Source organism: Lonchura striata, chromosome 22 (assembly GCF_046129695.1).
Source record: "Lonchura striata isolate bLonStr1 chromosome 22, bLonStr1.mat, whole genome shotgun sequence".
Taxonomy (NCBI): domain Eukaryota; kingdom Metazoa; phylum Chordata; class Aves; order Passeriformes; family Estrildidae; genus Lonchura; species Lonchura striata.
In genome coordinates, this window is record NC_134624.1 from 959,654 (window position 1) to 974,730 (window position 15,077).

At 50.4% G+C, this 15,077-nt stretch overlaps 1 protein-coding gene across 6 annotated transcripts in view; it reads right to left on the reverse strand.

The window, feature by feature from the left end:
* The window catches only part of COL27A1 (collagen type XXVII alpha 1 chain), a 141,602-nt gene extending 127,364 nt beyond the window's left edge, over window positions 1–14,238 (reverse strand). For 5 of the 6 annotated variants that reach the window (XM_077787810.1, XM_077787811.1, XM_021551390.3 and 2 more), the window contains exons 1-2: window positions 12,621–13,142; window positions 4,586–4,656 (exon numbers count right to left, since the gene is read on the reverse strand). In XM_077787810.1, the coding sequence (XP_077643936.1) occupies window positions 4,586–4,656; window positions 12,621–12,676 (127 nt within the window). In that variant the 5' untranslated portion in view covers window positions 12,677–13,142. Of the gene's footprint in view, window positions 1–4,585; window positions 4,657–12,620; window positions 13,143–14,016 lie in introns of those variants that run through there. The other variant, XM_077787809.1, reaches the window with a different exon arrangement.
* Window positions 14,239–15,077: the final 839 nt, after the last annotated feature.

Genomic DNA, 15,077 nt, shown 5'->3' on the forward strand with positions numbered 1-15,077 from the left:
GGCAAGTAACAAAACTTCCAGAGGAAGCAAAAGCCTTGTATCTGTCTCTCTCCAAGCTAGCAAGCAGCAGCTTTTGATCTTTGGAGAGTTTAGGGAAGCGCAGGTGCCTCCCAGCATGAAAAAAATTACACCTAGATTTCAGTGAACTGCTCAAGGTTCTCAACAGCCGTACTTTTTTTTTTCTTCCCAGCAGATCATCTTACAGCGATGAATTGTTTTAATAGGTTGGAACCAGACTTGGTTAGTGAAGAGCTCAGAAATTGGTTATGGCTGCCATAGCGTGGTGGAAGTGAGATTTGCCTCCTGTATAATGTCACCTAGGAGCCAGGTGCCTTGCTCAAGCCAGGAGGAGAGGGACTGATGCCCAGGGGACATTTCTCCCCCAACTCCAGGAGGAATTTGCAATGGACAGACAAGCAGAACCCCTTGCCTTCTGCCCCTGAGGTTTATCAGGAGTCATTCAAAGCTCAGATTAGCAGGCAACAGCAATGCAAACTGGGGCCAGCTGGCAGCAGCCTCAGCTGAATTACTTAGGAGAAGATGCTGAGGTCTCCGTGAGCAAAGTTGCAAAGGTAAATGTGCCCAGACCTGAAAAAGGTCCTGTGTTGAGCGGCTAAAGGAGCTCAGCCGAGAGGAAAAGGAGGCTCAGGGGAGAACTTCTCACTCTCTACAACTCCCTGACAGGAGGCTGTAGACAGTTTCTGCTTCCAAACAACAAGCAATAGGATGAGAAGAAAAGCCCTCAGGTTGTGCTGGGGGTGAGGGGAAGGGAGTGTTAGAATGAAGAGTAGGAAAGGCTTCTTTACCAAAAGGTTTGTAAAGCACTGGAATGAGCTGCCCAGTGAAGTGATGGAGTCACCATCCATGGAAATGCTCAAAAGACATCAGATGAGGCACTTGGGGACATCTAATGGTTTAGTGGTGGGCTTGGCAGCCCTGGGTTAACAGTTGGATTTGATGATTGTAAGGGATTTCCAACCCAAATGACCCTCTTAAGGTGTTCATGATTCCTGTGACACTAGCACTGTTGACAGTGAGCTAGGATAACTGCACTTCCTCCCCTCTTCCTGCCCAAATGCCAACCCCATCACTCCTGGACCAGCCAGCTCTCCCATCTCAGTGCTATTTGGGGAAGCCAGTCAGGGCTGTACAACCCAAAAGCTAATGTTGCAAGGCAAGAATTTAACACTCAGAAAGGTGGTGGTGCCACCCAATCATGGCTAACACCATGGGATTGCAACTTTGCTAGATTAAAAGTAAATCAACAGTCCTCCAAAGGAAAAAAAAGTTTGTTTTCTAAAGGGGCCTTGGTATTCAGCTGCTTTCACCCTTAACTAGTAAATGTTCTGCACAGAACACAATTATTTGGAGAACTGGCACATAAAGAGCCCCTTGGTCTTGGCCAGAAGGGTTGTAGACTCAAGCAGTCTGAGACCTGTAATGTTGCTGGCCAAGAAGGGAGGAGAATGATGAGAAAACCTCTGTTCCTTGACTTTGGCAAAAACCTTGGCCATTTTTGTAAGAACGAGTCAATCAGTATTTACTTTGCCTGAGTTTAGCTTTATTCCCACCTTCCTTTTTTAAAGCAGCTTGACTCATTTTCTAGCAGACACCACCCTGGAGAAGGTGCATCAGATGTAGAAAAAAATGTAGATGGAAATGTTCCCACTCTGTGCAGAGGGGTAATTTACTGCACAGCATGTTCAAGTGTTAATGACAGCATTTCTCCCATACTCTGAAATCCCCCACTGTTTTTATTCCACATTGTCCAACAGGTCTCTCAGTAGCCTTCCTCTCTCTGCACTGAGCAGAGGAATCATGGCAGTGTCTTCATTCTGGATAATCTCCAGAGCCCATGAAAAACAGCAAAGGCCAAAGCCTGGCTTTAGTGAAGTGAAGTGGGACCTTTGCCACAGACTTCAAAGGCATCAGGATTTATCCCTAAGAAAATAAATTTACCACTTAAGCAAGCAGCTAGTCTCCAGCTTCCAATTTCTACGTGTATTTTTAGGTTCTCAGAGGCAGACAGGGGTTGTCTCTGCTAGAGATGCTGCACACTCTAGGAGTTATTTATTTGGTAGCTGCTCTGCAAAGACCTAAGGATGTTTCCATGCTCAGAGGATGCTGCTGCTGTTTGCAATCCCAATGCCTCTTTAGCAACAACTTCCAGGAGTGCTTAAAGGAAAAAAGCACAACCCAAACACTCCTCTCCCTCAAAACCCACTAAGGTGGAGCCAAACCCTGGGTGCCTACGCAAAATCCAATTAAAGCATCCTCCTGCAGGACACACATGTGAACTTTCCAGCACTAGGTCCAGGCACAGAGCTCAGGGCTCCTGTGCACCCAGCCCATCTCCTCTCCTCTCCCCTCCATCCCATCCAACTGTCCTGGGCTGTTGGGTCACATCTCCTGGGATACGGGATGTCATCAACTAATGTGAAATGCAAGGTAATTCTGACTTCCTGAAGCAGCTCCAAGTTTAGCAGAGGATTTTTTCCCCTTCAAATTTTTCCTCTGTGGATTTTTCCATCAAAACACATTATTTAAAGAGAACATTCACTTTGAGCTGTCTGATCCCAGGTGCCTCAAAGCTAGTAACAACATTCCTGTAGCAACATTTGAGCAACTGGGAAAAACTCTTCTATTAGACTCTGTGCATGAAGTGAGATACACAGATATTCCTGAACAACCACATGATCATCTCTGAAAAGGGGAAAAAAATATTTTATTGTTCTCCTTCCCATCACTTTCTTTGCCTCCCTGTTTTACCACACAGAAAGCTGTATAAGAAAAAGAAGCCAAAAGGCAGGAGAGGAACAACTTGCAGCTTCCCAGATTCCAACTGCCAAGATGTGATGCCCACAGCTAAAACTGGGTTGAAGAAGTGCAGCAGTTCCAAAAGTTACTGCCCAGACCCTTAGTCAGCACACAACAAATGAACTCACCTCACAATATTTTGGATTTGTAGCACTTATGGAAAGATCATCCTCTGTGTTCCCTGATTTTCCAGCATATAGGAAGACTCCTAATCCTTAGAGTAACAGCCACAGTGTTTTCAAAATCCCACAGCTTTGGCTCATTTTCCTCCTCACACTGCCCTATGAACAAGTTCTTACTGCTTCTGAGTCTCATGTTTGAAAATTGTGGGTGATAACACAGACTCAAGTCACCCATGTTTTTTTACAGCCTTTACTTCCTTGGAAGGTTTTGTTTTCTGGTACCCAGAAGGAAATGCTCTTTCTCATTGTGTGGAAACCAGGCAAATTTGTCAAAATTCTTTTGTTACAGAGAAAGTATCTCAGAGGGGAGCTATTGACTACACCAAGGTAAACACAATGAGAGTGAAATGAAAGAATTTGCTTTAGATTGATGGCAACCAAAGACACAGCCCCATCCCATATATAATCTTAGGAGTAAAATGATGGATAGAGGTGAATCTAAACAGCATATTATCATTTACTTGAACAGCAAGATGCCAAGACACAGTATTTGTTCTGCCTCTTTATGAGCTGACATAAAACTTGCTCTGAAAACTGCTTGACTAAGTAATTCAGCCAGATGTTCACCTCCTTTGCATGGAGGCAGAATTTGGAAAATATTACATTTTTCAAAATTGCTGATGGCAGGGATCTATTCCTCCTCCCTGCCCCCCCTGCCTATAAAGTGGTCCATGGGCTGGCTGACAGCTGAGTGTTGACCAAATTTCTATTTTTCCTTCATGTTTTAGAGACTGAGAGGAGAGCCCTGGAGCCTGCTAGTCCACTTAGTGTTGTCTGCTGACGGCAGGGGAAGCTGTTCACTTCCAGCAAATACCCATGTAAAGCATCCATGTGGGAAAGGTGTTGTTATTTTAGGAGGAGAAGACTCCTTTTCAAACAGATATTGCAGAGATGCTCAGCACCCACTATCAACTGTTAAATATGAAATTTTTTTTGGTGTTTTTGTTGACTTTGAAGTTTTAATCTCCTTTTGTAGGGTCATTGATTATTGTACCTCTGCCTAGTCCTGTTCCTGGCAGCACCAAGGTGATGCCTGGAGAAGGGGTGTAAGGACAGGCTGAAGGTGTCACTCCTCTATAGAATATTCCCTTACCAGCTACAGCCATTTTATTATCAACCAATCCTTAAATTTACTTTTACCTTTAAAACTCACATTATTTCTGTATGCATGACATCCCCTGTGCTGGCAGAGGCGTGCCTGGGGTGCACAAAAATCACAGAAAAATCTGTGAGCTAGAGACATTTAATTCCATAAAGCCCCAGTCTCAAGGGGCAGTTTCTAAGAGCAGTTAAGTCCTGGCAAGTGCAGGTAGATTTGTGACATTTTAGACACAAAGTGCCTCACTCCCACCAGTTCCACCAGGCAGACGGATTCTGAAAATCCTGTGGGACACATAATCACCTGTACAAAACCTGGTTCTTTTGCCAGCTGTTAAATGCACTATCTATATCATCTGTACTGCAACCATCAGCAATAAATACATCTAACTGTGCACTGGGCTCAGACATTGATTGTTAAGTTATAATCCTAACTTTCACTTTTACTTTTTTTGAAAAGGAGAGGAAAAAAAAAAAGTGTAGTTTACCTTCTGAATTTCCCTGTGTGAATCCCAGGAACCAGGTAAAACACAATATTGTCCAGAGAAAGCAGAATCCCCTAAAATTGGAAGAGAAGAAAAAAATAATGCATTTCTACAACAACAGTAACAAAACCAATTCCACTGTTAAAGGTCTTCTCCTTGATCCCAAGCCTAGCAAAGGCAGTGACAGTGCCAGCATGACTCCAGGAAGCAGATTCAGGCTGAGACCTTATTTTTATGTTTCAAAATCATCCAAAGCCCACTGACCTTATTGGAAAGGTTTCCCACCCAGTGGAATTAGGAGCTTTGAACAAGGACCAACCCCGTGTTTTGAGAGGCAGGGCCACCACTGCTGGGCCATCAGTGCCTTTGCTGCTGCTGCTCTTTGGCACACACCCCACCCAGGACAGACCACCAGAAATGCAAGAGAATGGAGAAATCATTCAAAGCTAGGAGGCCTAGAGCCCTGCCAGGAGTGCACGTGCAGGGCTGTGGGGACATGGGTAGGAAAGAGGCTGACACTCAGTGCCCTGTCACCTCAGCACACAAATCCTGAGTCCTAATGCTTTACTGTGTGCTTAACAAAATCCTGAGCATGCAAAGCCCTACAAAGGTCTGTTTCTCATTGTACACCCAGATGCAAAGATGGGGGCAACTTCTAACCACTCAGCACCCTGTGCTGAGCCACTGAGAACATTCTCACAAGCCTGGCGCGGCAGGAAAGTGTAGAAATGGGAGATCCACAGACTTCCAACCCTGTGCTCTCACAGACCCTTCCATGCCTGAGAGGGAATTTGACAAACCTCTCTGTTAGCTCAGCTTTGAGCCTTCAAGAGCCATTGAAAACAGCAGCTCAGGGAAAAAAAAACTTTTACCAGAAAGGTAGCTAAAACTCCTCCTTTCCCCCATCAGCTCCCTTGATTTGTAGCCAACTAGAGAACATGGGAAACTCCTTGGTAAGGCTCACTTAAAGCTGTAGGTGGAAAGTTTGAAAACTGAATTCCCTCATTTTCTAGAGAGGATATTTAACAGCTTCATCAGCAAAGGCTGCTGGAAGAACAGACAGAAATGTAAACTACAGCCAGGAGACAGCAGTGTGGGACATCCACAGGTTGTTTGTCACCTCAGCCTGGCCAGTGTGAGCACTGGGCTGTGCAAAGCCATGCCAAAGTGCAGCTTACTCCTCTCTCCACAGCTGATGCACAAGTCATATATCAAACCACTCTTCTGCCATCAAGCCTCAGCTTCAGCCCAAGACAGCATCCTCTGAGACACTGTATGACCCTGGCCAATCCTCACCCAGTGCACCAGGCCCTTTCCCAGAGCTAAAACAAAGTCACAGTGATTTACATCAGTAGGGAAACCTGGCCTTGAATGTAAAAATCCATCCAGGAATCCAGCCACTAACTAATGTTTTAAGGCTTAAAAGATATAAAATACTGGAGCGGTCCCACATCAACTGGAAAACAAATGAGCTGAAGAAATCCATGAGCCCATGTCCTCCTTTGCTGTTTCCATCGCCCTGACACTGGGACTGCTTTAGCCAGGAATAGCCCAATCCTGCTGTTCTTTTGCCATGCCCTACTACCAGCCATGTCCTAACCAGGAGACCCTCATCAAGCTCCAGAGTTCTCCAGCTGGGGAGCCTTGGTTCTTTTCTAACAGCTTCATCCCTTGGGATTCCACCTTTGGGATGAAGACACTGCCAAGTCCAAGGAGAGCTGCTGTCCCAGTACCTTCAGGGAGTGGAGGAAGGGAAGCAGAACAGGATGATTCTTCATGGCCACCTCTGGCAGTATTTTTTTTGGCATGAAAGAGGCTAAAATCCACTTCACAAGACAACCTGAATTTCTGTGCTCATCTCCAACAGAGTTTAAGATGTGGACAAAATTCCATGCGTGCATGGAGCAAAGATGTGAATGGGTGTCACCAGCTGGGTGAAGAGAACACAGGAGAATAGGAAAGGGGTCATCACCAGCAGCAGTCCCAGGCATTAAGAACCTGGGATCCATTGAGGATCAATGTGTACAACCACTGCTGCTCACTACACACTGAAGTCCACTTTTTGTTTTTTCTGAGGGGTACCTTCACAAACCAAACTCCCTGCTGATTGACACAATGAGGAGAACAAGTCTTGGGGGAAAATCCAGCACGTAATTTCATTCCAGTGACACTCTTGGGCTGTAAAGGAGATGAATGCACAGTGTGGGATCCAGCTGGCCCCAGCCCTGCTCCTGGACCCCTCACATGGCCAACACTGTAAGAGTTGAGAGCGGGGCCAGATGCCAAAACACTGAAGAAAAACACTTTGGCAAAATTTACCAACTTAATGGAAAAAGCAAAAGCAGCTTCCAAATGGCAGCCGTGTGAGTGATGGGGCTGTTAATTATCCCAGGATTTTTAATGTAGACTCTTTTTCCGTTACAGCTCTGCAGCGACAGAGTAGCAAGAGTAAAGGAGATTTTTCTCCTTATATAGAGCTATCAAATCCACCTTTCCCTTATCTCAGCTTCTTCCCATGAGCAATGATTTCCATTAAAACTCTATCAAGAGACACCACTGAAGGTGTTTATTTCTTTTATTCACAGGCTCTGTGAATACCACAGTGAGGATGTGAGGATCCTGGGGCTGTATGCCTGGAGAAGAGAATGCTCAAGAGAGAACTTAAAGCACCTTCCAGTGCCTAAAGGGGCTCTAAGAGAGATGGAGAGTGACTTTGGACAGGGGCATGGACAAAGAGGAAGGCTTTAAACTGAAGATGGGCAGATTTAGCATCGATATTAGGAAGAAATTGTTCCCTGTGAGGGTGGTGAGGCCGTGCACAGGTTGCCCAGAGAAGCTGTGGCTGCCCCATCACTGGAGGTGTCCAAGGCCAGGCTGGACAGGGCTTGGAGCAGCCTGGGATAATGGAAGCTGTCCCTGCCCATGGCAGGGAGTGGAGTGAGATGAATTTTTATGGTCCCTCCTAAGCCAAACCACTGCTGCAGTCCCTGGGTGTAGAGGTGCCCCACAGCACACATGATGTAAGCTCACATGAGCCTTAAAAGTTTTCCAGTGCAGACACCAACTCCCTTCATAGCAAACTGAAGGTACTGAATACAGCTTCATTTTACTTTGCTACTTTTGGCAAACTCCTGTGGATCAGTCCACGGGAACTGAGCAGTGCCAGGAGCCCAAGGAAAAGTACAACTGAGAGGGACAGAGAAGCACAAACACCCTTATTCCCTTCTAACCAGACAAGTGCTGGAATGAAGCCCTGCACTGAATTAAGGACAGCAGGGACACAACAGCCTTCAGGGTAAACTTGGTGACAAATTATCCTTGAGGAAGTGACAATTTGACAAAGCTGAGACAACCTGTAATATAATTGTGATCAGCTAATTCCCCACTATTTTTGGAATGGGTTTGGAACAATTTCAGCTTTTTTTTTTTTTAATAAAAGGTTTGCCCTGCCTTAAAATAAGAAGTCCAAATTATTTTGACATCTTGTTTGTTTAGCTGATGGGTTGAAGCTGAAGGAAATATTTCAAGGGCCCATGGCAGCATTTAATTTTTTATTTTGTTTCCCCCTCATTTACAGTGGGGAAATGGCTTTGAAATTGCCAACCTTACAGCAAGGTGGAAAAACAATTCTCCCACCACTTTTCTCCATTCAGGTGTATATTCTTCCTGTTCAAAAGACCACAAAGCCAGCTGGAGGCTGAAAATTGCTTTTCAAGAAAAGCAAATCCGCATTTCTAGCCGTAGTTCAGACAGTATATCTTAAAAAGGAGAAAATAAAAGCTTCTTATTTTAAGCTACACTAAAAACAGTGTAGCTTAAGATCCTCTGCACGTTACTGGAGGTGATATTCTGTAAGACTCTCAAGCAGTTTTGACAAACAGGAAGCAAATCACAACCTATAAACTGAGGCTCTAAATTGCACTGTGCATTGATTCCATCCCAGCTTTTTGGGGTGGGATTTCGTACCAGCAACCTCCTCTGTGGAGCTTCTGGAAATGATGGTATTTCTCCATTCCCCCTCAATTTCTGGCAAGAGCAATGGAAACACATAACTATGTAGATGTCCCCAAATTGACCCTACTCAGTCTTTTGCTGGACCTCTCCTGCAGTATAAATGAGGTATTGACTTACACCTCCAGGCAAGGATTTTGTACCCAGGCACTGCTGCAAACCCCAGTGTGATAAGGGCAAAGTTTCTGAAACAATTAAAATACTATTAGTTTCTAATCCCCATTCAGCAGCTACATTTTTAAGGAAAAGTATTGAGCAGGCAAAGAGATATGGCCCCTCGAAATCCATTCTTAAGGTAATTTTAAAATAGTAAGAAAACAGATAGTGGTCTAGAAATGTCTATATTAAGTAAGGAAAAATGAAATCCCCATTCCTGGAAGTGTTCAAGGCCAGGTTGGATATGGCTTAGACCAGCCTGGTCTACTGGAAGGTAGACCACAGCAGGAGAGTTGGATCAATAAGGGCCTGGTATTTGCTCATCTGGCACCTAGAGCTCCTCTTAGGACTCCTCCAGGAGGGCCATGCTGACCTGCAGGGCTCAGAAGGTGGGGATGAAGCCCCAGCATAGCCAGGGTGACCTCCTGCAGACACCTCACCCCTTGTCCTCTCAGGGGTTTAGGCTGGCACCTGCAGGCTGAAAGGTGCCAAACCACTGGTGCTTGTCCTCCTGACTGGAACCAGAGCCTGTGCATTCACTGCACAGAGCTGTCCCAGAGCTGAGCTGCTCCAGGTGCCAAACTGCTTCCCCACAGGAGAGATGCCAGACTGATAGTACTCAAAGACCCTCCCAGGCAGCTCCCAGAAGCTCTCCACAGCAGGGAATCTTTCCTGGGAACCCATTACTCACCTGCCCTTCGCTCCCCATCCCTGTCTGGGATATTGACTTTGCTGCTGTGTGAAGTGACAACACTCAGTGCTGGCCCTGGCCTTTGTGTTCTCCAGTAACTGGAGCCCTTGACAAGCAGAAGTGCTAAGCCTGATCTGACATCTAACTCCCTTTTTGTCCTTCCAACAAACGCCTTTGCATTCCTTCATTTTGTGAATGGGGTTTGGCAGAGCCATATAGAATTCCCCATTGTTTCCATTTGCTTCAGTAAAAGCATCCATCATTTCTACTTATGTCCCCAACAAATTGGCAAAGAAAGGGAAAGGGTAAAAAAAAAACCCACAAACCCTGTGTTTGTCCCTGGGCAGAGATTTCCAACAACCATCTCACCACAAACCTGGGCAACCTTCAGTCAGTAACAGAAGCTCCACAAACAGAGATACAAAACAGGGCAAATTTTAACCCCTCAACCCATTGCAGAAAGGGGATGAAGCTGGAGCTTTATTTGAATAAAGCACACACTCAGAGAGATGCATGAAAATAGCAGGAGGGTGGTCCTGGACTATGACTCTGTCTATCCCTCAGGGGACACATCTCCAGGTGCAATTGCCTCCTCTCTACCCCCAAGCACCCAGCACACACATCATTTGCCACCCTATTGGTGAATTTGTCCAGCAGTGCCATAATCTGTCCCCAGACCATCTGCCCAGCTTGTAAGCAATCTTCTTTTTCCTCTTATAAAGGATCCATGCCTCCCTCCAGCCCTTTTACGCCTTCCCAGGGCCTGACCCACCTTGATGGTGCCGGGTGGATGCTGTAGTACCATGTGTGCAGCTTTTCCATCCAGCACACAGATGGGCCAGGCAGCCCCAGAGCAGCATTGTGCCACCACCTCAGGGCTGTGACAGCAGGCTGTCACCCACCACAGGTCTCCAGGAGCATCGAGCTTCCTCCGTGGCCAGCAAGTGGCACTGGGGCTGAAAGGGCCAAAGTCACACAACCACAGTGGAACAGCACCTGGACGTGTGCTGGATGTGCAGTGGAATGCAAACCCTCCCCTGTGTTTTGGGAGGCCTGTGCTCACCAAAGATGCATCAGCAGATGGGCTTGAAGAGCCTGTAAAGCTTTGTGTTCTGGTTTCACACACTTTGGCAGCTCGAGTCTTCCCTCATACTCTGCGACTGCCGCTCCTCCCCTGGGTGGCCACACTCGCCCACAGATCTCCTGTGGGGCCACCGGCCCTGCTGCAGAAGCCGCAGGAGTGCTGGAACAAGAGGGACCACTGCCACAGGCAGTGCCCCAGGTGCCATCACAGGCTGTCCTCAGGCAGCACAGCCCTCACCAGCCCGAGGGCGGCCTGGCGTGCCCAGGGACAGGCCAGCCGCGCCTCAGGGCCGCTCCAGGGGCACGGAGCCCTGGGCGCGGTGGATGCAGGGCGCTCCGCCGGGCGAATCCAATCCAAAAATCCCTCCGGGAGATGATGCGAAGGGCAGCAAGCGACCTCTGCTGAGGAGGGACCGGAGCAGCACACGGCAGCGGACAGGCCAGGGGAGACCCCCGAACAAAAGGCGCTCTTTGAGGCACCAGGACGGACCAAAGGCACATTGCCCACGGTGCCGCAGGGCTCAAAGCCCACGGCAGGGCTGTGCTAGCCGGGGACACCCTGAGGCAGAGCCAGGCACCGATCTCGCTGCCCGCTCCTGGCTCCCTCGGCTCGGATTTGTCCCCAAGCAGGACGTGGGACCCGGGCAGGGTCTCGCTGTCCTCATGGCTAGCGTGACCACGGCCAAGCCCCGGGCCAGGCGGAGCAGCTGGTGCCCTGTCAGAGGCTGTGCCTGGTGCCAAGTGTCGCTCCAGCAGCCCAGCCCGTCCCCTCGCTGTGACACGCTGCTCCTGCTTTCAAAGGAACCTTTATCTCCCTGTTCCCGCTCCCTTTCTGACGCCAGCCACCCTTGCACGGTCCCAGGCGGGTCTCCCAGACCATTCCCAGCACTGAAAAGGTGCAACTGGGAGATGCTGCAGTTGCCAGCGTCTCCAGACACACCACAGCCACATCTACGCAAAAAGAAAAAAAAAAAATCCCACCAAAAAACCCCAAACACAGACCTCACACCTCAAAAACCCTAAAGCGCTGAGATTCAACCCTTGCATATATAAACACACAGAAAACTTGTCAAGGAGAGCAGTTGCAGCCCCTGGGAAGGGGTCTGGGCTCGCCGTGTAACTCCACACGCAGACTGAGCCTGCAAAGGGAGCTCCACATTCATCCCCCTGCGGCTCTGGGAAAGGGGCGGCAACAGGATGACCCCGGGGGTGGAGGGGGCTGCCCCCAAATCCCCTCGCCCCGTTCCCCCTCTTTCCCCCATCTCCCAGCCCAGCCGAGCAGAGGGGTCCTGTACACAACTTTTTCAAACTGCCAGGCGAAGAATCCCAGCCTTTCCAAGGGAGTGTCGGTAAATCATCAGTACATCCGACAACGCAGCCAGCGGGATTAACCCTTTGCGGGTTCCCGGGAAAATAACAACAACAACAACAAAACCACCGCCAACGACGCGTTTAACAATGAAAACAGTAAAATTCGGTCCCAGCTGTGGGAGAAGGGGGACGGGCAGGGTGTGTGCCGGGATCTTTTCATACACGGACGGAGAGGGAGCAGCGTTTTGTGCGAGCACACGAAGAGCTGCCACCGCGCACCTCCGGCGTGCCTCAGCCCCCCGGGCTCTCCCACCTCCCGCAGCACCGCGCCAGACCCAGGTACCCGAGGGACAGCGTGAGGAGCAGCAGCCCCGCTCCCAGGAGGGGCTGGGATCCCCCCGGGCAGGGCAGGGTGAGGGCTGCCAGGGGCAGCGGATCGCCCGTCCCTGCATCTGCCCGGGGGCTGCACCGGCGCCCTCCTCCCGGAGCAGCCCCCGGGCTGGGAGCCCCGTCCCGGTGCGAGGGGCTGGGGGGCTCCTCCTGCCCGTCCCGGCGCCGATCCCCCGCACACCGCAGCCCCATCTCCCCCTCTCCCGCTCCGCAGCGTGGCCTCCCTGCTCGCAGCCCGTTCTCCTCTCCAGACCGGGAGTTTTCACATCATCCCCTGGCAGAGGAATGTCTTCCCCCACCCCGTTCCCAAATCCCGGGATCCCGCGGCTCCCCGGCACCCCCAGCCCGCCCGGGATTCCCTTCCCCAGCGCCGGGAGCAGCGGAGTTTGTACTCACCCCCTGCCTGCCGCTGTAGCTCTGAGTCTGGAGACCGGCTCTGATTCCGGCTCCATCACGTTTAGTGCATTGTCTCTTTCGGGCAATTTTTGCGGCAATCCATCAGAAATCGGGGGATAAGCCGGTTTGTGGGTACATCCTTCCCAGGAGCTCGGCTCTCTGCCTCGCTAAGGGGTTCAGCTGTGTCACAGACACCCCTGGCCCGGACGGCTCACTCCTTCCTCCTTCTCTTCTGGGTCCTTTTGCTTACACAGATCTTTTAATCCCATTTAACTCCCTCTCGGCAGACTGCAATTACCTTGGAAAAAGGAGAGAGAACACAAAGTACACTCTAGGAAGCCAGGCTGGCCCATGGTCGCTGGATTTCTTGCCTTTTTTTTTCCTCTCCTTATAAATAGTGCAATTTCTGTGATCTCTGGTTCCCAAAGTCCGTGATTTCAAGTGTTTTTTTCTTAGCTGTTACATTTTTTTGTTGTTGGTTGGTTGGTGGTTGTAATTATTATTTTTATTTGCAATGCAGATGTGCCTCCCACCCCCCAAGGATCTCTCCTCTGGACTTAGAGAGAAGAGGAAAAGGCAGATTTTGAGAAATGAAAATTATTTAAGGATGTCCTTACTGCCTCTCTCTGCTGCCCTCCACTGTAATAACGAAGCATTTACGAGATATTGTACAAAATAAATAAATAATTTGAGGGGAAAAAAAAAGAAAAAAGAAAAAAAAATAAACTCTTGGCCAGAACTGCAGGGAAAGAATTGAAGACCCTGTCCAAGCTCCAGGGAGGGAAGCACAGGCCCTTCTTTGGGGAGGCTGCTGGTGGAAATTGCAGCCCCCTGCACTCACCTGTCCAGGGCCAGGAGCCCTAAACTGGCCTAGAGCCACCTTATAAAGTACTTGGCATGGCTTTTCCCTTGGGATCAGTGCTTGCTGCAGGCAGCTGGGAGCCTGTGGATGGGACTCAGGCTTGGAGGGGAAAAGTCCCCCATGCCCCTGTTCCCCTCCTTGAGCTGCTCTGCTTCCCCAGGGCACCTCCAGAGCCCCTCTTGTCCCAGCACCAAGGGGTGGAATCCACATCCCAGAAGGCAGGAACGGGGCAGCGAGTTTCCCTGTGTGAGGTCCATCAGAACAAGCTGGATCCCAAGTCCTCTTGGCCAGCTCTGGCAGGAGAAGGGACTTCCACACGTGGATAAAACCTTCATCCCTGCTTCCCCTCCTCATCCAAAGTCCCACTCAGCCAGCCGTGGAAACCCAGCGTGACCGACAGGTCCCTGCTGTCCACAGCAGCCCCACGGGATTCCCTGAGGCAGGTGAGGGCAGCGGTGCCACCTCCTCCCTGCACCCCTGGGTGCCCCTGCCCTGCTCCCTCCCCCTGCCAGCACCTCTGCCTCGGGCACTTACTCTGCAGCGAGCTGAGAGGCTGAGCAGCATCTCCGTGCAGCCCCATGGCCGTGGGCATTCATTTGTCCCAGCAGCTCAGGGCAATTGCTACTTCTTAAAAAATAATAACAATTTTAAAAAATAAAAAAAAAAAGGAGGAAAAAAGAAAAAACTCAAACAAAGCCCCTTCCTCCCTCCTTCCCCTTCAAGGTGTTTCCTGCGCTGCGAGCCCGGGAGAGGTGGCCGGGGTGAGGGGCCCGGAGGCAGCCGGGGCTCTCTGGGGTCCCCCCAAATTCAGCAGATAATCCTTCCCCGGCGCGGGCACGTCCCCCTCGGGCCGTCGCTCCTCTCGTGGGTCATGGATGCTGCAGGGATCCAGGAGAGAAGGGCGGCTGGGAGCGGGCGCTGGGAGGGACATGGATGTGAAAGAGGTGGAAGCTCTAAGGCTGCCCTTGTCCTTTTAAATAGCTGCAGCCCGGGGACTCCGGGCTGGCGGGGGTGCCCCAGGTATCCGGTTTCAGCAAACAGCAGCTAATGAGCGGAGATCCAGCCTCCGAGGGGCAGGATCAGCGCTGCCGCCGGGCAGGGGGGCACCCCGGGCATCCCACCAGCAGGGGAGGGCAGCGCCGCGGGTCAGGGGCTGCGTGGTCACTGGCAGGGCAGGGGACGGGGCTGCAGGGGCTACAGGACCCCCAGGAAAAGGGACGGGGCTGCAGGGGCTACAGAGCCCCCAGGGCAAAGGGATGGGGCTGTACAGGCTACAGGACCCCTAGGTCAAGAGGACAGAGCTGCAGGAGCTACAGGAACCCCAGGGCAAGGGGATGGAGCTGCAGGGGCTACAGGACCCCCAGAGTATAGGGACGGGGCTGCAGGGGCTACAGGACCCTCAGGGTAAGGGGATGGGGCTGCAGGGCAAGGGGATGGGGCTGCAGGGGCTACAGGACCCCCAGGGTAAAGGGACGGGGCTGCAGGGACTACAGGACCCTCAGGGTAAGGGGATGGGGCTGCAGGGACTACAGGGTAAGGGGATGGGGCTGCGGGGCACAGGGCAGGTCCTGCGAGGTGCTGAGCAGCCAGCACAG